Source organism: Impatiens glandulifera, chromosome 8 (genome assembly GCF_907164915.1).
Source record: "Impatiens glandulifera chromosome 8, dImpGla2.1, whole genome shotgun sequence".
NCBI lineage: Eukaryota > Viridiplantae > Streptophyta > Magnoliopsida > Ericales > Balsaminaceae > Impatiens > Impatiens glandulifera.
In genome coordinates, this window is record NC_061869.1 from 22,136,661 (window position 1) to 22,164,284 (window position 27,624).

The following is a 27,624-nucleotide window of genomic DNA, read 5'->3' on the forward strand; positions in this document are numbered from 1 at the left end:
CGTGTCTTTCAATGTCAAGGAAAATGACTAACATCTCCCTTAATATTAAATTATTATCGGGTTAAACCCAGAATAATGATGACTACCTTTGGGAAAAGACGTCAAATATTAATTAGTGGGCCCCATTTCGTGAAAATTGACGGTTAAAACATGTGACCTTTCGAATCATATTTAAGGACATCGTGCATGTGATTGAAGATTTTACGCTCACCGTTTCTTAAAAATACTAGTTTTCTCTAACTTCTCCCTAAGAAATCGTGTTCATCTTCTTCATCTTTTCTTAAAATGACTATCAAAAAATCCACTCTTGGCCACAATACTTTGCAGGTGGATTTTACATCCGTCTATACTATTGATCAACATGACCTTGTTGATATATATTCCGATCATTGGAGTATTCTAGTCTTCGGAAGTATCTGGGGGCCTTTCATATTTTATGAGAAGGAAGTCAATGAGTTTTTCAAGACGGTGAACATGGTCGGAGATTCCATTTCGGCAATGTCAACGAAACTCCTATACCTTTCGATGAAGCGACTTATGTTGAGATTTTGGAACTTACATCGGAGGGTCATACCTTCAACCTACATCTTCCAGCGGAAACCATATAGGAGATGAAGACTGTTTTCTCCAATGATGGTTCATGCATCCGGCTAAACAGAAAGAAGAAGGTCCTAAAACCTCATTTCAGTCTTTTAAAGGATATAGTGGAGAAGGCTCTTCAAGATAAAGTAGATTCGTTCGACCTGTACAGTCAAGACCGCTTCGACTATATGGTGGCAATTAGTAAAGGTATGCAAATTAACTGGGCATCTACATTATATTCTAATCTATGCCGGTTGGTTTACTTTGGGAACAAGGGGAGTGTGGCTTTCTCAACCTAACTTGATTGGTTAATGAAACATTTGGGCGTGTCTATTGGCGAGGGTGAGACTATTAACCCGAATCGCATATTCACAAGTTTTTCTGTAAAAACTACTCTTGCGAGGATGAAGTTCTCAAAGGATACGGTTTCTGGATCATACAGCCAACAAATAGGTGGCCAATCGGTCCCTCGAGTCTGTGATTCTAAGGTGAAATGTCTTGGTTTAAAACCTACGTGGTTAGACGTCGAAGTCTAATAGACGTTTAGACGTTTATAAGACTAGCGTAGTTAGACGCTAAAGTCTAACCAGACACACGTTTAATACGTGTTGTCCATGCATAATTAGACGTCTACGTCTAATAGATGTTTAAACCTCTATAAGACTAGTGTAATTAGACGCCTGCGTCTAACAGACTATGCGTTTAATAGACGCCTATTCTACTGAGACTCCAAAATGTAGAAGCAAAGGACACGTCTAACTACGTGTGCACAAACATAGTCATTTATTACGCGCGGACAAATTGAGGACAAATGTTTTCACGCGCGGTTATCTAATTCTCTCGCTCAAACATAGTCATTTATTAATGACTTGAAGACGCGTGTCTTTCAATGTCAAGGAAAATGACTAACATCTCCCTGAATATTAAATTATTATCGGGTTAAACCCAGAATAATGATGACTACCTTTGGGAAAAGACGTCAAATATTAATTAGTGGGCCCCATTTCGTGAAAATTGACGGTTAAAACATGTGACCTTTCGAATCATATTTAAAGACATCGTGCATGTGATTGAAGATTTTACGCTCACCGTTTCTTAAAAATACTAGTTTTTCTCTAACTTCTCCCTAAGAAATCGTGTTCATCTTCTTCATCTTTTCTTAAAATGACTATCAAAAAATCCATTCTTGGCCACAATACTTTGCAGGTGGATATTGCATCCGTCTATACTATTGATCAACATGACCTTGTTGATATATATTCCGATCATTGGAGTATTCTAGTCTTCGGAAGTATCTGGGGGCCTTTCATCTTTTATGAGAAGGAAGTCAAGGAGTTTTTCAAGACGGTGAACATGGTCGGAGATTCCATTTCGGCAATGTCAACGAAACTCCTATACCTTTCGATGAAGCGACTTATGTTGAGATTTTGGAACTTCCATCGGAGGGTCATACCTTCAACCAAGATCTTCCAGCTGAAACCATATAGGAGATGAAGACTGTTTTCTCCAATGATGGTTCATGCATCCGGCTAAACAGAAAGAAAAGGTCCTAAAACCTCATTTCAGTCTTTTAAAGGATATAGTGGAGAAGGCTCTTCAAGATAAAGCAGATTCGTTCGACCTGTACTGTCAAGACCGCTTCGACTATATGGTGGCAATTAGTAAAGGTATGCAAATTAACTGGGCATCTACATTATATTCTAATCTATGCCGGTTGATTTACTTTGGGAACAAGGGGAGTGTGGCTTTCTCAACCTAACTTAATTGGTTAATGAAACATTTGGGCGTGTCTATTGGCGAGGGTGAGACTATTAACCCGAGTCACATATTCACAAGTTTTTCTGTAAAAAGTACTCTTGCGAGGATGAAGTTCTCAAAGGATACGGTTTCTAGATCATCCAGCCAACAAATAGGTGGCCAATCGGTCCCTCGATTCAAGAGACAGGTTTCTTCCGGTCAGTCTTTGGGGAAAAAAGAACTAAATCGGTGATGGAGTCTTCGACTAACACTAATAGCCAAAATATCTCTCAATAGAAGGATTCAGGAGTAGTTGACTCTAGGACAAGATCAAGTCTTCCTCCTCTTGCGGCTATTCCTCTCCAGTCCCTATCTCCATCCCCTAGCTCGTTGAAGAAACTGACTAAGTCTGCAGGTTCTAATCCGTCTAAGGAGTCTAAGGCATCTAAGGCGCCTAGGGCATCTAACCCGTCTAAGAAGTCTACTAAGGTAACTTCAACTTCTCCTCTAGACTCAATGCCTATTTTTTATGTTCCTATGATGGAACAAGCTGAAGGGCCAAGTGTTGAGACAGTTGGTCCGAATATTAAAAATATTGACAAGAATGTGTCACCTGTCCTCCCCGAAGAACCAATAGCGGTTGAGGCTACTAGTAGTGCTAAAATTATTTTTTGAAATAGAGTAGGGTATTGCTTCTATTCCTGCTATTGTTGTTCCATCTGAACAGGCTCCCGTTCTGCTAAACGTTGAGCCGATTATGATCAAACCCAAAGTTTTAGGAAAGGGTGTCGTGTCCGAACACCCATAAGGGGTTTTTCGAAAGCCAATTTCCCCATTTGAAATTATGAGAGCAAAATGGGGAAGTGCCGACAATACTATCTGCGACCATTAGATGTCATTCATAAAATTTGATCTACCTCTTCATTTTGAAGGTATCTTAGAACAGATTCGTCAAGTATGTACAGAAATTCTCAATGACAAAGAGTAGTCCAAGGATGTTTCTGAAGCTCCCTCTTCTCCACCCAAAGAAAAAAAACTGGAGCATTCTTTACAAGTTAATATGCATGTGAGCCCTATTCGTACTTTCCAGCCTGCTCTCAAGATGTGTCATCAGCTGCCCATTTCTCAGAAGAAGTTTCTCTAGGAGGGCCAAAAATCTATAACTCCATGCTGGATATGATGCATTCTCTACAACAGAATATGCTTGACATGCAGTTTAGAATGTCAAATCTTGAAAAGGGATCTATTTCAAACAAGAAAGAGTTGTCTTCTACTCTTCCCTCTCAAAAAGAAAAGACAATGAAGAGAAACACTTATGAAGTCAACATGGTTAACACCACATACATGAAGTTTGAGAAGAATTTCCTCAATACACAATCGGTGCAGTTTGCTGAATCAAAAGCTTTAACCTTGGAGCTTCATCAAAATATTATATCTGGAATGGATCTCATGCGAGAACAAATGATGGAGATGACCAATGCTATGAATAGAGCTGAAGCCTTTTCTAGATGACCAATGGAATGGATCTCATGTGAATGGAGCAAGATGATTCCTTTGATAGATCTATTCAAGTTGTTAAAGAAGATGAGATTCCTGCTGCTAAAGAGGTGGTAGATCAAGAGGTGGAGTTGCTAGAGGTACTCGATCAAAACGAAAAGCTACAGAAGAGAATGAAGAAGGTCTAAGACCACGAAAAAAGGCTCTGGGTCGTGGAGGCGACAGAGGTGGTGGAAGCAGTGGAGGCCGAGGTGCTATCACTCGTTTTGAGGACCTTCTAACGGGCAACCCACTTAGAGGAGAAGAAACAGATCCAAACGTGAAAAGGGAAGGAACTTAAATCTCTTTCTTTTCTTTCACATGTTGGAATATTTTTTGTGTGAACTACTTTGATTTCAATCGCATTTGATGGGTGTTTACATTGCTTTATTTAAGATTGCATGGTTTTAACATCATCAAAAAGGGAAATTTTTCAGGATTAAATGAACTCATCTGATTTTTATCATTTAGATTAAATCATCAAAAAGGGGGAAATTGTTGGAAAAAATTAAGTGAAGAGTTAATTAACTTAGAAGAAATTGTTTGGAAAAACTAAGTAAAGAGTTAATTAATAGAAAAATACATAATATTAAACAACTAAGTTTTGATGATGTTTAAATATGAATGAAGCTAAGTCATCTAATTGTTTCTATGGAGGTGCATCAGACTTTGCTAACATAGACGTGGTCTAAGTAGGCTAATTAGACGTGATACGTAGTTAGACGTGTAGTCTAACAGATACGTAGTTAAATGTGTAATCTAATAGATACGTAGTTAGACATGTAGTCTAACAGATATATAGTTAGACGTGTAGTCTAACAGATACGTAGTTAGACGTGCAGCTTAACAGATACACAGTTAGACGTGTAGTCTAACAGATACGTAGTTAGACGTACAGTTTAACAGATACGTAGTTAAAAGTGCAGTCTAACAAATACGTAGTTAGACGTACAGTCTAACAGATACGTAGTTTGAAGTGCAGTCTAACAGATACATAGTTAGACGTGTAGTTTAACAAATACGTAGTTAGACGTGCAGTCTAACAGATACGTAGTTAGACGTGCAGTCTAACAGATACGTAGTTAGACGTGCAGTCTAACAGACACGTAGTTAGACGTGCAGTCTAACAGATACGTAGTTAAACATGTAGTCTAGCAGATACATTGTTAGACATGCAGTATAACTCTTTCAGACAAGTCTAAAGTGAGACGTAGTTAGACGCAAACGTCTAACTCCTTCAGACAAGTCTGAAGTGATATGTAGTTAGACGTTGCAGTTTAACTCCATTAGACGTGGTAATCTAATGGGTAACATAGTTAGACGATGGTGTATAACTCCTTCTGACAAGTCTGAAGGAATGCATAGTTAGACGTTGTTGTATAACTCCATTAGACGTTGTTGTCTAACTCCATTAGATGTAGTAGTCGAATGGAACACACTATTAGACGTTGACGTCTAACTCCATTAGACTAGGTAGTCTAATGTAGCACGTCTAATGCCTCACTTCAGCAGCCATTTGAACTTAGCATATGTCTACCCAAGATCAACTAGTTGTCTGCTACTCTGCTCCATTCACTCATGTGCAGTCTGACAAGCCAACTAATAGCATATAATGAACGAACTCCACATACACAAGAGTCCTTCCAACGGTTTGTCCAGTACAAGACAATATCAAAAAGGATATTCGGCGCACTACCTGTTCGGTACGGCCATGATCCATTTGCTTAGAGTCTATTATACTCTTATCCTTTGGATGGCCTTCCAATGGACGCTTGTCACGTGTCCATGAAGAATATTCGACCGTTGGTGTCCTTCTACTACAAATAGATGCTCAAGGATAACGGCTGAAAAAACCAATTACTCTGCTCACAGATTATCAATTTTACAAGCTTACTCTTGCACTTACTGATTTCTATCATCTTCCAAGTTCAAGAGAGAAAGAATCAAAACTGTCTAGCTTAGAGAATATTGTAAGTTGAACAGTGGTTGTTATATTCAACAGAGTGTTTAACTAGATCAGTAAACTGTATTTGATTCAAAGAGTTTAGTGAATCCTTCCGGTTGTGGAAGAAAGGGTGACGTATGCGAGTTTATTCCGAACATCCATAAACACCTCCTTGTTGTCTTTACTTTCTGCCATTCATATTTCCTTGGTTCAAAGATTCAAATCCGACGAACACTTCCGCACTTGAAATCGTTTCAAGAGTTCGAAGGAATTTTGAAGAATAAAAACAGATTTTAACTTCTAACAGAGTTAAAATCGAATCGTTTGTCTTGAGTTGTTATCAATAGTCAGACCCGTCTATATTAATTACACCGATCCTATCACATATTAATAATTAATTGTTTATTACACTTTTTACTTTTAATAATTAAAACTATTAATTTTTTTTCAATATAATTCATCCACTATAATTAATCATTAATTACTTATTATAATTTAATAATTAATTAGTTAAATAAAAATTATATCATATTTTCTTTTCTATTTATATTATTATATAAACTTTTTAAATGTGTTTTATATTAAATTTATTTTATATAAAATTGTAATATTTAAATTTAATATATAAATATGTATAATTAAATAAAAGATATTATATAAATTTGTAATTATAAATTCAATTTCTATTTCTATTTCTATTATTATTATTTTTTATTTAATTGTTTGATAGAAGATATTTGACACTTATAATTTAATTTATTTATATATATATATATATCTACATATAATAATTAGGGAGAAAATGTAAATTAAAATAAATTAAATTTAAAATATTTTTATTTAAATATTTAGCTTGAGTAAGAGATGTGGAGATATAAATAATTATTTGTTAGGATATAAACAATGAAAATTCGTCTTAGGCCTTATAAACTTATGATCAGTATCTTATTTTGATGAGTAAATGATGCAAGTTCGTCTTTGGGGTCCTCATTTTTTATATATATCTGATTTTATAAAAGTAAATGATGGAAATTTTCGATCAGTATCTCATGGTTTTACTCTTTTCAAAAGAATTTTCCATACTAAGGTCAATGTTAGTTGTGCATCGAGAGGAACATAGTTAAGCAAGGAGAAGTTGTTATCAAGAAAGTGTATATGCTTATAGTTCTTACATTTGGGAACTATGGAAACTTTCTTTGTTGACAAAGCAAAACATAGAAGACAAGAGATAGATAACTTGTAAATTGAGAATGTATTTACAATATTGAATTATGATATTGTAAGCACTAATATTTTAGTTCCTTAATTTATAAATATTAAATAATTATCTTGAATAAATAAATTCAAAATAACCAAAATTAAGGCTATTAATTAAGAGGCTTCAATAAATAAAATAAATAATTTTAGATCAATGTTATTCACATTTGAATTCTAAATTAATTATTTTCAAAGTCGCTAAAATAAAATAAAACAAAAAACAAATAGACAAAATAAATATTTATATCTATTTAAATATTTTGTAAGTTCAAAATAAAGCAATAAAAGTGAAGAAAAGATTAATTTCAAACAAGTTTCAAGTCTAAAAAAGAGTCTTATCCAATTTATAATATTAAAATATTTATTTTGAATTATTTTTAAACAATTAATATCAAAATAATTAATCCCATAGCCAAAAAGAAATTTAAAACAATTAATTAGGATTAATAATTGTGTTAATTAATCAAATTAATTAGGGATTAAGGCCAAACCAAAATAATAAAAAAAATTATTTGGGATAGATGTTATACCCATAATGTATCAAAATAATTTTTAAAAATATAAAGGAGAAAAATAAATAATTTTGATGAATTGTTGTAATTATAAATTATTTATTAAATCTTAAAAATATACAAAAATAAAGAAATAAATAAAATAAATTAGTTAAATATTTGCCATATGTATTTTAATATTTTGTGTATTTGAAAAGATCAAAATTAAAGCCAAAATGATGAAATAAAAATCAATTTCAAATAATGTATTAAGGTTTTAAATAAAAATTAATATAAATAATCGGATGTAGCTGGAAAGATAAAATGTCTACAGTAGGAATTGCATCCATCGGATGAATGCCCGGGCGTCATCCAACACGATAGAGCGCTCCGTGTAGTCCGTTGTAGCGAAGGAAGCGCGCTGAGGAGCACCAAATCAACTAACAGATGTTAATCCCTTTAGCCGAAAATTCATAAACGCCAACGACACTAGACGAAACATAGATAGAACGCCAGTACGCCATCAAAACGATGATGTTTTGACCTCCGATCACCTTTTTCAACGTGACGCTGTCTGGATAAGCATGAAGAATCCGTGATGATCTTGGCTTTTTAGAACTCAGCCATTGGTACACCAAATGAGCTTATTCAAAGAATGGAATGATCACCCTTTGATGTTAATCATTCTCCCTACAAGAGTAGGCTTCATCACTGCATATTCCGCGATTACAAGCCAATAATAGTGGCTTTTGACTGATTCATCCCATTTGGCATCTCCAACCGAATTAGGACGAGTATAAATTCCCCCCTCAAGTCATTCTTAAGCTAAGGAACCAACATACAACCCTGAAATCGAAGAAAATACGAACTCTCCCAAGGTTTGAAGCCTGAATCTGAGCATCTAGAAAGCTTGCATAAGGATCAAGGGGTGTTCTCCAATCCTGAGTATGGTTTCAATAAAACCCTAATTCAAATTTACTGTTTGAATTTAAAATTTTTATATTTAAAATTGCATAAGTTTTATGCTTTCTATTTATGGTATTTTATGGTTGAGAATTCATCCTTAGATGATTTGTAAACTATCTGGATAGAATAGTACCGATCAATCGATCTAAATATCAAAAGCCCAAATTTGAATTTTAAAAAAACGGTGTTGTTGTTCTTGGGTTATTTCGGTCGAATCACAACACTGTACGCTTTCCAACGTGATTATAATGATGTTGGGAAACTATTTGGATCGTGTTTAATCCATCCGATCATGTTTGATCAAAATCAAAATTTTCAAAATAAGTTGAATATTTTGAGTTCTTGAATTGGTCAAAACGAACAGCTAGTGTTCTTGTTTTAATACCAATCAAGTATATATAATATAAGGAAGCTATTGGATAGTTCTTTACACTTCAATATATATCTTTAAAATAAAAAATCCAATTTTTGATCACAAACTGTTTTTAATAAGTTGATCACCATCCATGTTGATCCATACCTTGAGATATGATCAACATGTTCTTGGGTTATTGTGAAGCTACCCAAGCTCTTAGATTAAATAATCAGCGCTATAAAAAATAATTTAAAAAAACTTGCACTTGTGTTCTTGAGGACCGAGGCTTGTGAGTCTAGGACCAAGAAATCCGACCGTGGATCCTTAATTCGGGTCGAGACTAAGGACCGAGTCTGAGTCCAGGACTAAGACTCTCAAGACAAAGGACCAGGAATCCCAAGCTTGGGGCCAAGAGCTCCCAAGCCCCTGACCGAGGAACTTATCCCCGAGTTAGCCCCGGACTGATAGGTTTATACACTTTCACCGAGAAACCTAGCCCAAGGCTAGTACAGGACCGATAAGTTTTTACACCTACACCTGTAAAATCAGCTAAGGATCGAGATTCCTTAGCACCTTGACCGAGGAACTCCAATTCTTAGACTGAGAGCTCCCAATCATAGACCAAGGGTCTCTAGATCTCAACCGACAATACAGAACCTGAGCCTTAGGACTTCGGTCTTAAGGGATGTTTGGTTCTATTTTTAAAAATCTAAAATTATTTTTTATAATTTTGGGGCTACAAATCATTTTATAAAAATACAAAAAATTAGAAAATACATTTTAAATATTTTTGGTATGCTTCCACACAAATATTTCGACAAAGGCTTGTTTGGTGTTTATTTCATTTGGTATGTCCACCCTAAGTTATCATCTGCCCTAATGCCTTTAAAATAATTGGTATTCTTTAGGTATTTCTATTATAAGTTATCATCCGCAACATGTACCATTATTTTAAAAATTGTTGTTTTAAAATTTTAAACAACGCTAAAACCTAGAAACATGACTAAGACCGGAAGAATAATATGTTAACAAAAAAAATTATACAACCGATTTCCAAAGCCAACTTTATAAGTAAAGACCATTTTTAAAACGGGTACAAAGGATGAAGCGCAAAAGCCCTTTCCCGAATATCACCAAACTACGAACTAAAAGAAAACTCTTGTCAATACATTTGTATATGTATGCCAACTTTTATTGATTTTCAAAAAATTAATTTGGCGAACTCTCTTTCAATAAAAAATTATATTTCAAATTAATTATGTTTAATTAATTTAAACTAAATAATTTTATAAAAAATTAAATTCTTGATTTGTTTATTATAAATTTCCGGATTATTTAAAATTGAACCCCCAAAATTAATTATTTTTTATTAATTTCAAAAAAGTTGTTAGAAAATAGTGAAATATTTTAAAAATAATTTTTTATTTTAAAAGAAAATTCCCGACATGCAAACCGGGATAAAATTTCTCCAACCTCTACATTTTCACCGGAGAACCCGCTCCAAAGTGGTCTTTTCCAGAGTTATAGTATATATTAAAGCAATGATAGAGGGAGGGAATTTAGGTGAAAGAATGATGTGTCATGCTGGAAAAAGGAGAGAGAAAAGTGAGAAAATTTGTTAACCACCTAATTCTCTCTCAACTTCCCTCTCCCGAATTCTCTTCCCAAATTATTTCTCATATATTAAATATATATAAATAATTTTTCTATTTTAAAAATTATCTAAAATATATGCATATTATTTATTATTTTATTTTCTAAAATAATTTTGAATTAGCATTTCTATTTGTTTTTATTTTTTTCTTTATAATTTATTCAAAATATTTTATTTTTTCTAATTAATTAGTATTATTAATTAATAATAAATTTTATATTACAATTTTTACTTTTATAAAAAAACTAATTTCTTTCATTTTTTTATATTTTATAATTCATTGAAAGTATTAATTTTTCTTCCGTAGCATTCATCCACTATAATTAATAATTAATTACATATTGTAATTTACTAATTAATTACTTAAATAAAAGTTATATCATATTTTCTTTCCTATTTATTATATTATTATATAAAGTTTTTAAATATGTTTTATATTAAATATTATTTTATATAAATTATAATATTTAGATTTAATATATATAATTAAATAAAACATATTTTATAAGTTTGTAATTATAATTATAATTTCAATTTCTATTATTATTATTATTATTTATTTAATTGTTTGATAAAATTATTTCATTAATAATTTAATCTATTTTTATATATAAGAAAAATAAAAAGAGAAAAAATTAATATATTTATATATATATATATATATAATATATATAATCAGATAAAATAATTAGAGAAAAAAAATTAAATTAAAATTAATTAGACATAATTAAATTAAAATATTTTTATTTAGATCTTGATTTTGTGTGAAGAGATATGGAGATATACCTAATTATTTGTTATGTTATAAACGATAAAAGTTTGTCTTAGGACTTCACAATTTATGATCAATATCTTATTTTTGAGGATCGATATCCCTTCCCTATCGATAATCACGGAATGAAGTCTTCTCTAAAAGTTGAGTTCTCCATTCTCAACAATATCATCTATAAGTCTCTCTTGGCGATGGTTTCCTCTAATACCTACTCCAAATAGGTATTTAAGATAATTGTGGAAATAATCAGAGGAACGGATATCAACTAGTCAAAAATCTTCTTCAAAAACTTGGTGAAGATGATTTTTTTTCCAAGGAAGCCTTCTAGGTACGCTGCTTTGCTCAGCATGTTTTCTCCTTGCACATCCTCATATTCAATCAAGAATTGTGTCGAAATCAATATCGTCGGCAAGTTCGACACAATCGGCATGATCGACACAATCAGCATGATCGACACAATCGGCATGATCGGCACGTTCAATACTGTTTCTCGGTCGCGCGATTCAGTTGATTTGTTAGTCGATTACGGGAACCGTGGTCAGAGTAAATATTGTCGGCACGTTCGGCACGACAGGTATGTCGAGCACATTCAACACATCGAGGAAAAATCGTCTAGGGTTTTAATACAAACAACCCATTTTTAACGGTCTTCTATCCTCCAACGCCTTCTAAATGATTGTTGTGCACTCTATTGGATCACGGATGTAGCGTGGAACGACCTTGTCACTTTATCTTATTACCGGAGCGAATCGTCGAATATCCTTTCTGCCGAGATAGGTCGCATTTCTAGCATTAGTCGCACACCCCTCTTCATCAATCTCTTACAAGTACGATCTAAGGTTTCGGTTTGGGCTTCAATCAGCATTGTGAGGTGAAAGTTGATTTTTGTTAAATCAATAATTAGTCCAGAAGTTGTACTAGGTACGGACTGATTCAAACGAATTTAGTCTCGTTCTTCACTAAATTTCTAAATTCAAACAATTGTTGAGGTGCAATTAGAATTTCAATTGTGTTTATTGAGCCAACCCTTTACTTGATTTATCCTTTGGCTAGTAATGAGCCCTTCCAACGTTTAACACGGGTAAAGGGAGCCCTATTAGCTCGATCTGTTGATATGGAGAAGCTGCCAAAGGGACATGCGACCTACAGTAAGATCGGGACAGACAGGAGAGCACTCAGGTCAAGTAACAATCATGGGAAACTGAAACTGTTGTCAAGGATGGAGTCCTACCTACCGAAGATAGAGCTCTATTGATTCTAAGACAAATCCTTTTACCCGCTTGATGTAGATTATTATGAGAATAGTTACACTAGGGATGTATCCATCATTCATGATCATGAGCATATTAGAAAAGATAGGATTAGCTTGGCTAGGAATGATAAAACTGGAACTAAGTCAGATCGAATTTTAATTCCTACAATTAGTAAAAATGTCTTGAGATCAGTTACATAGAATTTTTTATTTGAGTCTAAGGTTGGTATCTTGGACCAAAATGATATATTTGTGATAAAATCGGTCTTGAAATCGAATCCCATTAAATCTCAAGTAATCGTGTCTTAAACATGGAAGAAGTAGTTCATTAGTCTATCGGTTGAACTTCCATTGGTCCCAAGTCTATCTGATGCAGTTCCTTTGATCTTCAGGCTTTATCGGGTTCAATTGATATAGGGATCTTAAGGTCTGATGTGGAGTTAAATAATCTCGGAGCTGATACAAGTTCGTGTCTGTCGGGTCCTAATTTTATTAGTCCAAGGTTGAATTCTTGTATATATGGCATGGGAGCTAATGTTGAGTCATAAGAAATGGATAAATTTGAAAAATGGTTTGTTGCTACTGAAACTGATGAAAATATGTTGCTTAGATGTAGTTCTATTGGTACTATGGTCCTTCAGTCAATCGAGTGTCTGATGAACACTCGGGTCCTAATATAGATTTGAATTCAGGATTGGGTTTGGGTTGATAGTGCTAAAATCTTATGTTAATTTGGTTAATTCGGGTGGCCAATCGGGTGCTAAGGAAGCAGGGTCTGGATTTAGAAAACATAGTTTGATGTTGAATCTGATGAGAATCTAATGGGTGGATATTGGAACATTTCAAGGTGCTCACCGATCCAGGTACTCCTCTTAACCCTAAAAAGGTTGTGTCATAGGTTTCTATTGCACGATACATTACCAGAACTAAGAAAGGCAAGGAGTCTAATTCTGAGGCCTCCAAACAGCAGTCCAATGGTAGCAAAACAGTCGGTGTAATCAGTTAGGGGTAGGTCTGCGGGCGGTTCTAAACGTATAAATACCTTTAGCCGCGCGTCGTTTACCAAAAGACTTAAATCTTCTAGGGTTTAGTCTGTTGCTAGCTCCAATAATATCACCAAATATAGACCTGGAGAATCTGGAGAAATTAACTCATCCCGTAAAAGAAGTCGCTTTGAGGTAAATATTCCTACTCCTCCCCGTTTTGATCCCTCTTCCTTGCTGATAGATATTCTAGTTCAAGCGCAAGGTTTTGCGCCACGTGTCACTCCGATTGAGCTTGCGGTTTTACAGGTTCAATCGATAGTTGTTGATTCTCTCACTGAGGTGATCCATCCTATTGTTACTGGACGGTCAGATATTTCTAAAATCGATCGACCAGTTGATATTCTTCAAACCGAACGACTAAAGGATGCAGCAGTTCAGGCAGCTTGATATTGTTCCAACTATCCAGTGGGAGATTCTAATTCCGGTTGCGTTTTCCTCAACGGGTAGGGATATTGATAGTGTGGTTGATGTAGCCATTAATAAAGAAGCATCCACTATCCCTTCTACTCAGCAAGAGGTGTTTCCCTCTTCGAATGCTTTCAACGTAGAAATGGAAGATGTCATAGATGAGGTTCCAATAAAAACAACTCCAAGAGGCTTCTCCTACTTTGCTCAGATGAGACGAATCAGAGAACCTGTAGCAGTTCTTAAATCTATCGAAGTTGTAGGGGTTGGGAAAGGTATTGTTGATCCAACACTCGACTCCCCTCTTGACGTCACTCCAAAAGCTCAAACCTCCATCAATTTGATAATCGAAGAGGTTGAAACTGCTGCTAAGCTTAAAATTGATCTCTTCAACACTAGGCTTTGCATAAGATTATTCACAAGCTTTAGTGAAGTACTTCCAGACCTAGAGGATGAGAAATAGTATGAATTGCTGAGATTGGAAAAGGTAATCTTCTCCATGACCAAAACTAAATTTTTTTTATGAAGCCCACAAAATAAGGGAATTTGTGGAAGCCTTTTCAAGAGGTCGTGATGTGTTTCCATACTATAAAACTGTAGAACGAATTATGATCCGTTTGCTGATACTGCAAAAATGGACGCAGATGTTGTTAATCATCTAAGTGGGATAATGGAGGAGTTCCTCTCTATTTCTCTTAAATATGTGGATAGTGGTGAATCTTCCAGCTCAAGTGAATTTGGAATTCCGTCTCCTCGAACTGATCTGAACTTTTATGATGAGGATAAGTCTATGGACTTCGTTGAAGACATGATTACTCCTCAAAACAAGGTTCGTTTTATCTACAAAACTAAGCAGATGTTCGAAGGAGAAAAAGAACAATCAAAGAAATATCTTGATAGGATCAGTGCAATCAATAGAGACGGGGGTCTGAATATTGTTAGCAACTTTGGATAAACATTTTGATAGAAATCTTGTTATGAATTAATATCACTTTCTATTCTTCACAAATCTTCACAAACTCTTGAAATGATTCAAGTGCGGAAAGTAAAGAACACAACAAGTTGTTTAAGGATGTTCAAAGCTAACTCTCCTACATCACCCCTTCTTCCAACAACCACAAGGATTTCACAAAACTTCTTTAAATCAAATACAACTTACTGAATAGCTAACACTCTGTTGAACAGAACAAACTCTATTCAACTTACAATATGATCAAAAATATCTCTTAGCTAAACAATATTTTTTATTCTCTCTTGAACTTGGAAAATGATGTACAATCAGTAAGTGCAAGAGTAAGCTTCCAAGGTTTTTATAAAAATGAGCATAGTAACCGGTGATTCGACAGTTGTACCTGAGCATCTATTTGTAGTAGAAGGACACCAACGGTCGAATCTTCTGCATGAACATGTGGCAAGCGTCCATTAGAAAGCCTCCATAGTACAAGAGTACAACAGACTCTGTGCTCATGGATCGTGGCCGTACTGAACGGTAGTGCGCCGGATATCCTAAAGGAATTGTCTTGTACTGAACAAGTAGAGGGAGGATAGAACAAGCGTCGCTACTGTCGACGAGATGAAGAACAACCTTAGGAATTGAAGAACAGTTGTCGTTATAGTGGGTTTAAGCTAATACTTCGTTCTTCCAGTTTAAAATATTTGCAGCCCTAATTTTATTACTTCGGTAGCCCTAAATGGCTTCTGTTAGATTAAGGTAAATAAAGAATAAGTTGGGTAATTTTCCTTTGTGTAGGTACAGATCAAAAGAAGTAATGCGCGAATAGACGTCGTCTAATTACATCAGACATGGTCTTCGTCTAATTACATCAGATATGGTCTGAAGTAATGCGCGAGAAAACGTCGTCTAATTACATTAGACGTGGTCTAAAGTAATGCGCGAGCAGACGTCGTCTAATTACATTAGACGTGGTCTGAATTAATGCGCGAGCAGACGTCGTCTAACTTTATCAGACGTGGTATGAAGAAGTGCATAGTCGGACGATGTCTGACTTCATCAAACGTCTGAAGAAGCGTCTGATTATCTACTCAGCTCATCGACACTTCTTGTTTTCAACATTCTGACAAGTCAACCCAAACAACGAATGAACAACTACAACGTACGTCATTATCATTAAAATTTCCCTCATTGTACCTTTCCAGTACAACACAGTCTTAGAGAATATTCGGCGCACTATTAGTCAAGTACGGCCACGATCCCAAGGATAATATCTTTGTTGTACTATCTTGTACTACTAGAGGCCGTCCAACAGCTTGAGAAAACGTGTCCAAGTAGAAGATTCGATCGTTGGTGCTTTTCAAGTATAAATAACTATCCAAGGACAACAGGCGAATCTCTCGGTTTTAGCACATTCTCTTGAATGATATATCATTCTCGCTTACGCTAACTCTATCTTTCAATCTCCCAGTTCTTGAATTCTCACTTTCTGAACGTTCTATACGAATTAAGAACCACTAAGAGCGATACTCACTATCCCTGAGACCACCCTGTAATTCATCTACTATTCTTTCTGTGTGAAATTTCAGTGTTATAAGTTGAAGAGAGGTTGTTCTGTTCAACAAAGAGTTAACTAGAAGTTCAGAAGTAGGCAATTGTTAAGTCTTGTGTTTTCTAACTGGGTTTGTACAATCGTTGTATAAATCAAAGTCTTCTAGTGAATATACTTCTTGTTGAGGAAGAAGGGGTGACGTAGGAGTTTTATCTCCGAACATCCATAAAACTCCCTGTGTTCTTTACCTTTTGTTGCTTACACTCATTTGTCTGACGCTTAAAATCCAACTAGTTGTTCCGCACTTGAACTTGTTCAAGAGTTTACAAAGATTTACGAAGAATAGAAACAGATCTTAATCCCTCACAGGATTAATATCGAATCAAAAGTTGAAAGTTGTTAACTATAGTTAGACCCCCGTCTCTATAGTCGACACCGATCCTAACTTGAAGTGTTTTAACAGTGATAAACTATGACACTTCAAGGCTGAATACAAGAAGCCGAAGCGTGATAAAAATGAAAGGATGATAAGAAGAACAAGGAGCAGAAGGCTCTAATGGCTGCTTCAAACAAGTAGGGTGGGCTGAAAGCGATTCGGACGACTCATCATCCAGTGATAGTGATGATGAAATTGTTACTTTCTTCATGGTAGAAGATGAACCTGGGGTATTTAACTTCTCCTCAGATGAGTTCAAAAGAGATTAATTAACTACTGCACTCAATAACATGGTCATTGAGTACAAGAAGTTGTTAAACTCTTTCAATGAGATGAGATAGAAAAATAAAATTGATAACATCTCTTCATCTCAAACTTCTGAACCGAAAGATTTTGAAAACAAAATGGTTGAGCTCTCATCTGAGAATGAGAAGCTCAAGACAAAGATTCAAACACTTTTGTCTGAGAACCAACGTTTGACATATGTTGTTAGTTCCTAAAAGAAGTCTGGGAATGTAGTTAGACAGAAGATTAGTTTGTTGAGTCCTACCGTATGAAAATCCGGTTTAGAATATGACAATAGCAGCCTAGATAAGGTCAGTAAAAATTTAACCCGATGAAGGACTAGCTTAAGACAATAAACTTTGTCAGGGGTAGTTTAACTGATAATTGAATTGATCCAAGCTGTAAGGATCTAATTTTAAAGGATGAGATCACTTATGTGAAGACAACTGAAAGCTGGATGAAGCCCAAGAATGGTTCCAACAAGTCTGGCAAACAAAAACTTGACAAAAAGTCAAGAAACTTTCGACAAAAACCATCCTCTAATGTTAACGGATCAACTCTACCAAACCTATATCATACGCACTGCTCAAAACACAAAATGGGAAATCCATCAAAATAACAAAAATATGGATTCTCAAGGGACTGATCAACCGTGGACCCAATTAAAGTTGAGTACCAAAAGTTGTAAATATGTGTATTTATAGGTACAACAGGTTAGCTGCTTCGAGGAATCTGTCTGGTATCTGGACAATGGATGTTCCAAACACATGACCGGAGACAGACGACTACTAATCGAAGTGACGAAGTGCACTGGACCTAAGATCACATTTGGTGATAACAACAAGGGTAAGACCATGAGTAAGGGTAATATTATCCATGGTAACCTCACCATTAACAACGTGCTACTTGTTGAAAAACTTGTGCTACAGCCTAATTAATATCAACCAGATGTGATAATGGCTATAGTATTGATTTTTTAAAACATACATGTCTAGTTAAGGATCAGCAGGGTAACACTCTACTGACCGGAAGTAGAGTAGGAAATTCTTACAAAATGAGCTGAAAAAATAAGATGTTTGATCCTTTATGCATGATAACTAAAAATAATCAAAAATTGACTATAGCCTAAAAGATTAAAACTTTTGTCAATACGTTTTAATTCATTAAAATTATTAATTTTTCTTTGTAATTTTTTCAAATATTTTATTTTTTCTAATTAATTCATATTATAATTAATAGTTAATTGTCTATTACACTTTTTACTTTTATAAAAAATTAATTTTTTAAAATTTTATAATTCATTCAAACTATTAATTTTTCTTCAATAAAATTCATCAACTATAATTAATAATGATTTATTTGTTGTAATTTAATAGTTAATTATTTGAATAAAAGTTATATCATATTTTTTCATATATATTATATTATAATATAAACATTTTAAATAAATTTAATATTAAATATTATTTTATATAAAATTATAAATTTAACTTTAATATATATAATTAAATAAAAGATATTATATAAGTTTGTAATTATAATTTCAATTTCTATTATTATTATTATTTATTTAATTATTTGATGAAGTTATTTGAAACTAATAATTTAATCTATTTTTATATATAAGAAAAATAAAAAGAGAAAGAAATTAATATGTAAATGTATATATAAACATATAAAATAATTAGGGAGAAAAAATGTGAATAAAAATTAAAATAAATTACACTTAATAAAATTAAAATGTTTTTATTTAGATCTTGAGCTTGCGTAAAGAGATGTCGATATATACCTAATAATTTGTTATGATATAAATGATAAAAGTTCATCTTTGGACTTCTCAATTTATGATCTGTATCTTATTTTGAGGAGTAGACGATGAAAGTTCGTCATGATGTTTTTGGGTCTTATTGGGTTTCCATCAGTACCCTATGGTTTTAGAAATTGATTTATAATAATATTGAGTGTTACAATATAAAACAAACAACGATGTTGTAGTTCTCGACGAGACTATCAAGTTTCGTTTAGAAACATTTTGAAAAGGAGGAGCATAAAAGTCACAATCCATCAAAAATTTACATATTTATAGAGAAATCGTTTGAATATTCTGACACTTAAAAGTAAATCATAAACTGTAATGCCTTGGATCATAATACTTGTCCTTGTCCTTGACATATGAAAGACAAGAGCGTAATCTAACCGGATCTTATGCTCCAGATTTCAGTGTTCCATTGTTGTGGACCAATGAAATTGCAGAGCATTATTTTAATAATAAATCAAAGCTGGGTTGAAGGGAGGGAGAGAGTATTCGGAACCTGGATTTCTATCCGGGTTTACCCCAAACGCCGTTAACGGAATGTCAAGTTAACGTATGGAGTGAAACTCCCTTTCCCTAGACTCCATTTGAAAAGGAATGCCGATATAAGTTTAGAGCGAAGCTCATTTCACTCCAGGCGCCATGTAATTAGTGTATACAGATATGAGATACGGAGAGAAGTGTACTTCGCTCAGTATCCATGTATAACGGAATGAAAAGATCTGCCTATCAGGGCGAAACATACTTAGCCTTAAGTATTTTCTTACCGTGACGTTCATGTAAACTCCAAACACGTCCCTGAAAAGACAGTTTACCTTTCATGTAAAAACATTTACTCATGCATGTAAATACAAAAATTCACCAAAATTATTTATTTTTAAATTAGAAAAACAATTAAAAAATTATACTACTCTAGAGACGGGATCGAAGCATACTTCTCTTCAATTACTTTATATTCTTATAGAATCGTGCGAAACTTCCTTCGCTCAGAAGTCATGGAAGGCAGAATGAAGAGATTTGCCTTTCAAGGCAAAACATACTTAGCCTTAAGTATTTTCTTACCCTGACATTCATGTAAAACCGAACACCTCCATGAAAAGACAGTTTACCTTTCATGTAAAAACATTTACCCATGCATGTAAATACCAAAAATTCACCAAAATTATTTATTTTTAAATTAAAAAAAATTAAAAAATCATACTAATCTAGAGACGGGATCGAAGAATACTTCGCTTCAATTACTTTATATTCATATAGAATCGGGAGAAAATTCCTTCTCTCAGAAGCCATGGAAGGCGGAATGAAGATATTCGCCTTTCAGGGCGAACCATACTTAGCTTTAAGTATTTTCTTACCCTGACACTCATGTATAACCCCCAACACATCAATGAAAAGACAATTTACCTATCATGTAAAAACATTTACTCATGTATGTAAATACATAAATTCACCAAAATTATTTATTTTTAAAGTAGAAAAAAAATTTAAAAAATTATACTAATCCACTAGTGAATGGATAGAAGCATATTTCGCTTCAATTACTTTATATTCTTATAGAATAGGGCGAAACTTCCTTCGCGCAGGAGCCATGGAAGGCGGAATAAAGAGATCCGCCTTTCAGGACGAACCATACTTAGATTTAAGTATTTTCTACTCTGACACTCATGTAAAATCCCCAACACATCCATGAAAAGATAGTTACCTATCATGTAAAAATATTTACTCATGTATGTAAATACATAAATTCACCAAAATTATTTATTTTTAAAGTAGAAAAAAATTAAAAACTTATACTAATCCACCAGTGAATGGATCGAAGCATATTTCGCTTCAATTACTTTATATTCTTATAGAATTGGGTAAAACTTCCTTCGCTCAGGAGCCATGGAAGGCGGAATGAAGAGATATGCCTTTCAGGGCGAACCATACTTAGTTGTAAGTATTTTCTTATACTAACGCTCATATAAAACCCCAACACATCCATGAAAAGACAATTTACCTATCATGTAAAAACATTTACTCATGTATATAAATACATAAATTCAGCAAAATTATTTATTTTTAAAGTAGAAAAAAAATCAAAAAATTATATTAATCTAGAGACTGGATCGAAGCATACTTCTCTTCAATTACTTATTTTATATAAATAGAAATTTCTACGTTTTTCGCGAAGCATCCTTCGCCCAGGAGCCATGTAAAACCGAATGAAGAGACGCTTTTCGAGCGGTGCTTCCATCGCCCAAGAGCCTTGTAAAACCGAATGAAGAGACGCTTTTCGAGCGGTGCTTCCATCAACCAGGAGCCATGTAAAATCGAATGAAGAGACTCTTTTCGAACGGTGCTTTCATTGCCAGGAGCCATGTAAAACCGAATGAGGAGACGCTTGTCGAGCGATGCTTCCATCGCCCAGGAGCCATGTAAAACTGAATGAAGAGACGCTTTTCGAGCAAATCTTTAATCGTCCAGGAGCCATGTAAAACCGAATGAATAGACGCTTTTCGAGCGGTGCTTCCATCGCCAAATGTAAAACAGAATGAAGAGACGCTTTTCGAGTGAATCTTCAATCGTCCATCCGCCATGTGAAACAGAATGAATAGACGCTTTTTCGTGAAGCATACTTCGTTTGAAGAGTTACTTAGCGATGTTTACTTTACTTGTATGAACAACTTTAATATATAATAAACCCTAAAATCATTATAATAATAAACACTTCCATCTGATTCCTCTCTCTCTCTTCCAGTGTCCTCCTCCTTTCACGGCGATTCGAATCCGCTCCTCCGTCTACCAGACCAAAAGGTTCGATCTTCACATCTCGACAATGGTACATACACTATTTTGGTAATCTTTTCGTTTTATTTTCGTTCACATTTAAGAAATCCTACTCCGTCATTTTGACGTTGAATGAAAATCATTCGTATTTAGGAAAACGTACTTAGGGTTAGGGTTAGGGTTTTATATATTATTTTTACGAAACCCTAGTTACTAATGTAGTGAGAACTCATTTTTGATATATTTTTTCGATATGCAGGCAAGAAACAATGATATCATCCTAAACACTATAGGCAAAGAATGGATTTTTTGCCCAAATGCATTATCTAGTGAAAATATAGTACTATTCTTGACCCATAACCATTTTTTCCATATTATGTAAGTTTTCATTGAAATTACCATATTTGTAATAGATAATATTATTGTTTTTACACAGCGGTTGATGGTTCAATACGCTGACACTTGTGGTGCGATGGTGTCAATGAGGTGGAGAGACGACGTAACCCATGTCATAGCTTCCACTAATGCAAATGATGGATGTGGTCGATCTATCAAATTCTTAAAGGCAATATTGAATGGGAGATGGGTCATCAAAATTGATTGTGAGACTCTATTTGTCTTAACTCAATATTTAATTTCACATATAGGAAACTAAATACAAATGTTTTTTTGTACAGGGATAAAATCATCTTTGGAATAAAAAACTAACGTTGACGAGGACCCGTACGAGGTTCAGCAAGATTATCATGGGACCTTGGGCGGTCCAAGAGCTGACAGACTACAGTATTTGAACAATGTAAGTCACAACAGATTCCTCTTCTATATCTTCATTATTTTCAACGATAACTGGAATTGTTTTATTTGTTTTTTAGCTGCCGAAACTGTTTGACAGTTTCACTTTTATTTTTGCAGGTGAATTCATCCCAACTTACAAACATGATCTCATAGGGTTTGTAGGTGCTTGAGGAGGTACCATTAGAGAAATGGAGAATCCATTTAACGAGCCTGAGGATGACAAAACTATAGTAGTATACGATGAGTCTCGGCACGATGTTAATGAAGTCATTTGGATATTTGAGGCAGTGAATCCTTTGTCGGCATATTTGGATGAATATGCTTGAATTTATTGCTTCTTTTGATTTGCATTCTTTGTTTACTTAGACTTGTAAAATACTGAATATTTGTATTGGAATTAGTTTTCTATATTTGTGATTTAAGATTTTGGTTCATAGTATTGCAGTTTTAAACACTATTCATTTAATATATGAACAATGGAATATGTTTTTAATATGAAAATTACCAAATATTAAATCTTTGAACATGAAAGAATCATGTAATGTAAAGTATACGCAACGCACTTTTAGGATTTACAAATCTCAATTAAATGTGAAACAACACTATACATGTTTTTCAATTGTCAAAAATTGTGAAGCAATCTTTGTTATCTGATTAAGGCTTGACATATAGTAACATTAATTAATAATAATAATGTTATTTATTTTATTATTATAATCCAAAAATTATCAAGTCACTTCACCCCACCTAACACCATTAAATACTGCCATGCAGCCATGACGGCTAGCGTAGTACGATTCTCTCTCTCCGGTGAAGCAGTATTTCAACTTTTCTTCGACGGAATCCGTCCATCCTTCAAGATTATTATCTTCAATAATCCATATTCCTAAATTATAATTTGGGAGTGACAATTGTACATTTCTTGTTAATTATCAGGAAGGAATCCACATGAACAAGAATGATAATCATGATTTGAGGTATACTGTTGTGTTTGTTTTCTCTAATACTATAAGATGTTTCTATTCATATTGAAGTGAAGCGCTCTTCACTTATATGATATTTCTATTCATACTGAAGTGAAGCGCTTTTCACTTATAGGATATTTCTATTCATATTGAAGTGAAGCGCTCTTCACTTATAGGATATCTGTAAATACTAGTGAAGTGAAGCACTCTTCACTTATAGGATATCTGTAAATACTAGTGAAGTGAAGCGCTCTTCACTTATAGGATTTCTGTAAATACTAGTGAAGTGAAGCGCTCTTCACTTATATTTCATTCATTATACAAGCATCATTATATTTTGTTGAGATGAATGTTTATTTTCTCCACATTCTATAATTGACCAGCGTATCTGCGAGTTGTCGGTGTCAATTGAATTTCGATGAAAACGACGAACCTTTGGAGGACATCACAACCAACTTGATTCCATATTTAGGTCGGGAATTTGAGAGGGAAGAAGATGCCTACAAATTCTATTTAGCATACGCTAAAATAATAGGCTTTGGTATAAGACACAGTTCAAAACATGATGACAAAGATGGTTTTTTACTGGATAAAGTTTTTTGTTGTAGTACACAGGGTGAAAGGGGAAAAGACAAACATGATGTTTATGTGAAACGTAGCCGTTCTTTAACGAGGTTCGGTTGTGAAGAGAAATTAAGGATAAAAAGGGCAGCAAATAGAAAGTTTGAAGTGATAACTTTTATTAGTGAGCATTGTCATCCTCTTGCAAGTCCAAAGAAAACTCACTTATATAAATGCCATAGGAATATTTCTGTAGCTGCAGGCTTACACATTGAGATGGCAAATAATGTGGGAATCCCTCCAAAGGCATCACATGCTCTAATGGCCAAACAAATCGGTGGCGGGGACAATCTTGGTTTTATTCCTTAAGATTACAAAAATTACTTGCGATAAAAAAGAACTAGAGATTGTAATTTTGGGGATATAGGGGGTATATTAGAGTATTTGCAAGAAAAGCAATCAGACAATCCAAGTTTTTATAATGCTTTTCAACTTGATGTGGAAGATTTGATAACGAATATTTTTTGTGTGATTCCAACATGCGATCTGATTATTCATTCTTCGGAAACGTTGTTAGTTTCGACACGACCTACAAGAAGAATAAGGAAGGTCGTCCAGTTGCGCTTTTTGTAGGTGTGAATCATCACAAACAATCTATTATTTTTGGTGCAGCTCTTTTATACGATGAAACTGCTATGACTTTTGAATGGTTGTTTGAGACTTTCACCATAGCTATGCATGGGAAAAAACCTAAAACAATTCTTACAGATCAAGACGCGGCCATGACCAAGGCCTTAGCGTCTACATGGTCCGAAACAAATCATTGGCTCTGTATTTAGCACTTATTTCAAAATGCAGCCATACATTTAAGCTCTGTGTTTCATAATTTCAGAGAATTTTCGAGGGATTTTTCTTCATGTATCTATGATTTTGATGAAGAGGTAGAGTTTCTTGAAACCTGGAATCAAATTTTGACAAACTACGGGCTTGAAAACAACATCTGGTTGAAGCGTATGTTTAATATTAGGCAAAAGTGGGCATTAGTATATGGACGTCATATATTTTGTGCTGATATGACGACAACAAAGAGAATGTTAGAGGTCTATCAAAATATGATATTTTGTCTTGTTTATCCTTTTTTTGCCAACTTGCCACACTTTCAACAAATCTTTGTAGTGTGAATGAGCACCAGTTCAGATTCTTTATGTTATCAACATCCATTAAGGATTTGAGAATTTTCCACCTGATTTAATATAATACATGGGTAAGTATTCATAAATACAAATAGATATATAATAGATATGAAAAAATGATTACCTAGCTCGTGAATTTTTAACTGGACATAAAAAGCTCGAGACAACAAAGACTACAAAGTCGATTTTGAAATTGTTGTATGCACTTGTGTTACATAATATTTTGGGTATCATAGAAAGTGTTTCAGGAGATGAAGTTGATTCTTCCCCGGTCCATCCAACCTTCCAGTCCCTCATGAAATTAAAATACTCAGGGTCATTATTCTTGTCCGCCCCAGCGGCCTCAACTATGTTCATTGGCCCTCTCGGGAGGTTTAGCACACACTGGACAAGGTCTTCATTGATAAGGATCTCATCACCGTTAGCCAATACGAGAGAGGTCTTCTCGAGGTCGAAATATCTGACTATTTGTTTCGAAAAATGACCAGGGCAATTGGAGAGACCCAATGTAAGAAGAGAACCGAACCTGATTTCCTTCATAGCTTCCTTCTGTTCTACTCTCAATTTAGGAATCAAGTGAAAAAGTCCATGAGGGGATGATCTTGTTAGAAATGCTACTTTCCTTTTATTGATGGTTTTGGGGGGAGGTGGTGAATCTTCATCGACAGGTGTAGCTGTAGCAATATCATTAGCTTCCACAACAATAGTAGAAACTGATTCATCAGTCGATGACTTCTTATTCGTCTTCGTATTTCTCTTTCTCTTCCTTTCATATGTATTCAAGTATAGCCTCAAACGGATTATTTTTAGTGATATAATAAAAATCAGTATTTTACAAAAGATATGGAATAAACGAGTGTAATATTAATCAAATATATATAAACACAATATGATTAACCTACCTCTCTGGTATATTGATGGGATTGTCGTTGGATACAAGATTGGGGGCGGTTTCGTTTATGCTGTTACAAACTGCCATGACGATCTCTCGGGAGTCAGAAGTAACCACTTGCATGTTGTTGACTTCGTTTTGTGACATTTTCACAAAACAAAATTGTGGAATAGAAGAAAACTTTAAGGTTTTAGAGTTCACACGAAGATGATCGCTGAGAGAAAGAGAGAGAGAAGGTGAACAGTTTCTTATGAAAGTTAAGAGTGTGATTTGTAGCGGGAAAATATAAACAATCCTTCACAGAAATGAAGCGATTTCAACTTCACAGAAATTAAAATTTTAATGAAGTTAGCTTCGCAAGGTTGATTTTATAATTTCATAAACAAAGATAGTTTCACACGGTTGAGCTTTTAAAAAAATAAACGATGCTGGTTTCGCACGGTTGAGCTTTTAAAAAAATAAACAATACTAGCTTCGCACGGATGAGCTTTTAAAAAAATAAACGATGCTAGCTTCACAGATTCTATTTTTAAATTTATTTATTATATTTTACTTATTTTAATCAAACATACATTAATGATTAAATGTTTTTTTTCTAATATAAAAATAAATAATTTTGGTGAATTTATGTATTTACATGGATGGGTAAATGTTTTTACATGATAGATGAACTGTCTTTTCATAGATGTGTTGGGGGTTTTACATGAGCGTCATGGTAAGAAAATACTTAAAGCTAAATATGGTTCGCCCTGAAAGGCAAATCTCTTCATTCCGCCTTCCATGGCTCCTGCGCGAAGGAAGTTTCGCTTGATTCTATAAAAATATAAAGTAATTGAAGTGAAGTATGCTTCGATCCATTCACTGGTGGATTAGTATAATTTTTTAATTTTTTTCTTAATTTAAAAATATATAATTTTGGTGAATTTATGTATTTAAATGAATGAGTAAATGTTTTTACATGATATGTGAGTTGTCTTTTCATGAATGTGTTGGGGGTTTTACATGAGCGTTAGGGTAAGAAAATAGTTCAAGCTAAGTATGTTTCGCCATGATAGGCGGAACTCTTCATTCCGTTTTCCATGGCTCCTGCGCGAAGGAAGTTTCGCCCAATTCTATATGAATATAAACTAATTGAAGCGAAGGATGCTTCGATCCCGTCCTTTTCTTAGTATAATTTTTTAATTTTTTTTCTAATGGAAAAATAAATAATTTTGGTGAATTTATGTATTTACATACATGAGTAAATGTTTTTACATGAAAGATAAACTGTCTATTCATGGAGGTGTTGGGGGTTTTACATGAGCGTTAGGGTAAGAAAATACTTAAAGCCAAGTATGTTTCGCCCTGAAAGGCAGATCTCTTCATTCCGCCTTCCATGGCTTCTGAGCGAAGGAAGTTTCGCACGATTCTATA

General features: G+C 34.2%; 1 protein-coding gene across 1 annotated transcript; it reads left to right on the plus strand.

Annotated features, from left to right (window-relative positions):
* Positions 1-23,376: 23,376 nt before the first annotated feature.
* Positions 23,377-24,495, plus strand: LOC124913172 (protein FAR1-RELATED SEQUENCE 5-like). Its single transcript, XM_047453780.1, has 3 exons — positions 23,377-23,418; positions 23,537-23,577; positions 23,949-24,495. Exons 1-3 carry the CDS (start codon positions 23,377-23,379, stop codon positions 24,493-24,495), a joined length of 630 nt encoding a protein of 209 aa, XP_047309736.1.
* The last annotated feature ends 3,129 nt before the right edge of the window (positions 24,496-27,624 follow it).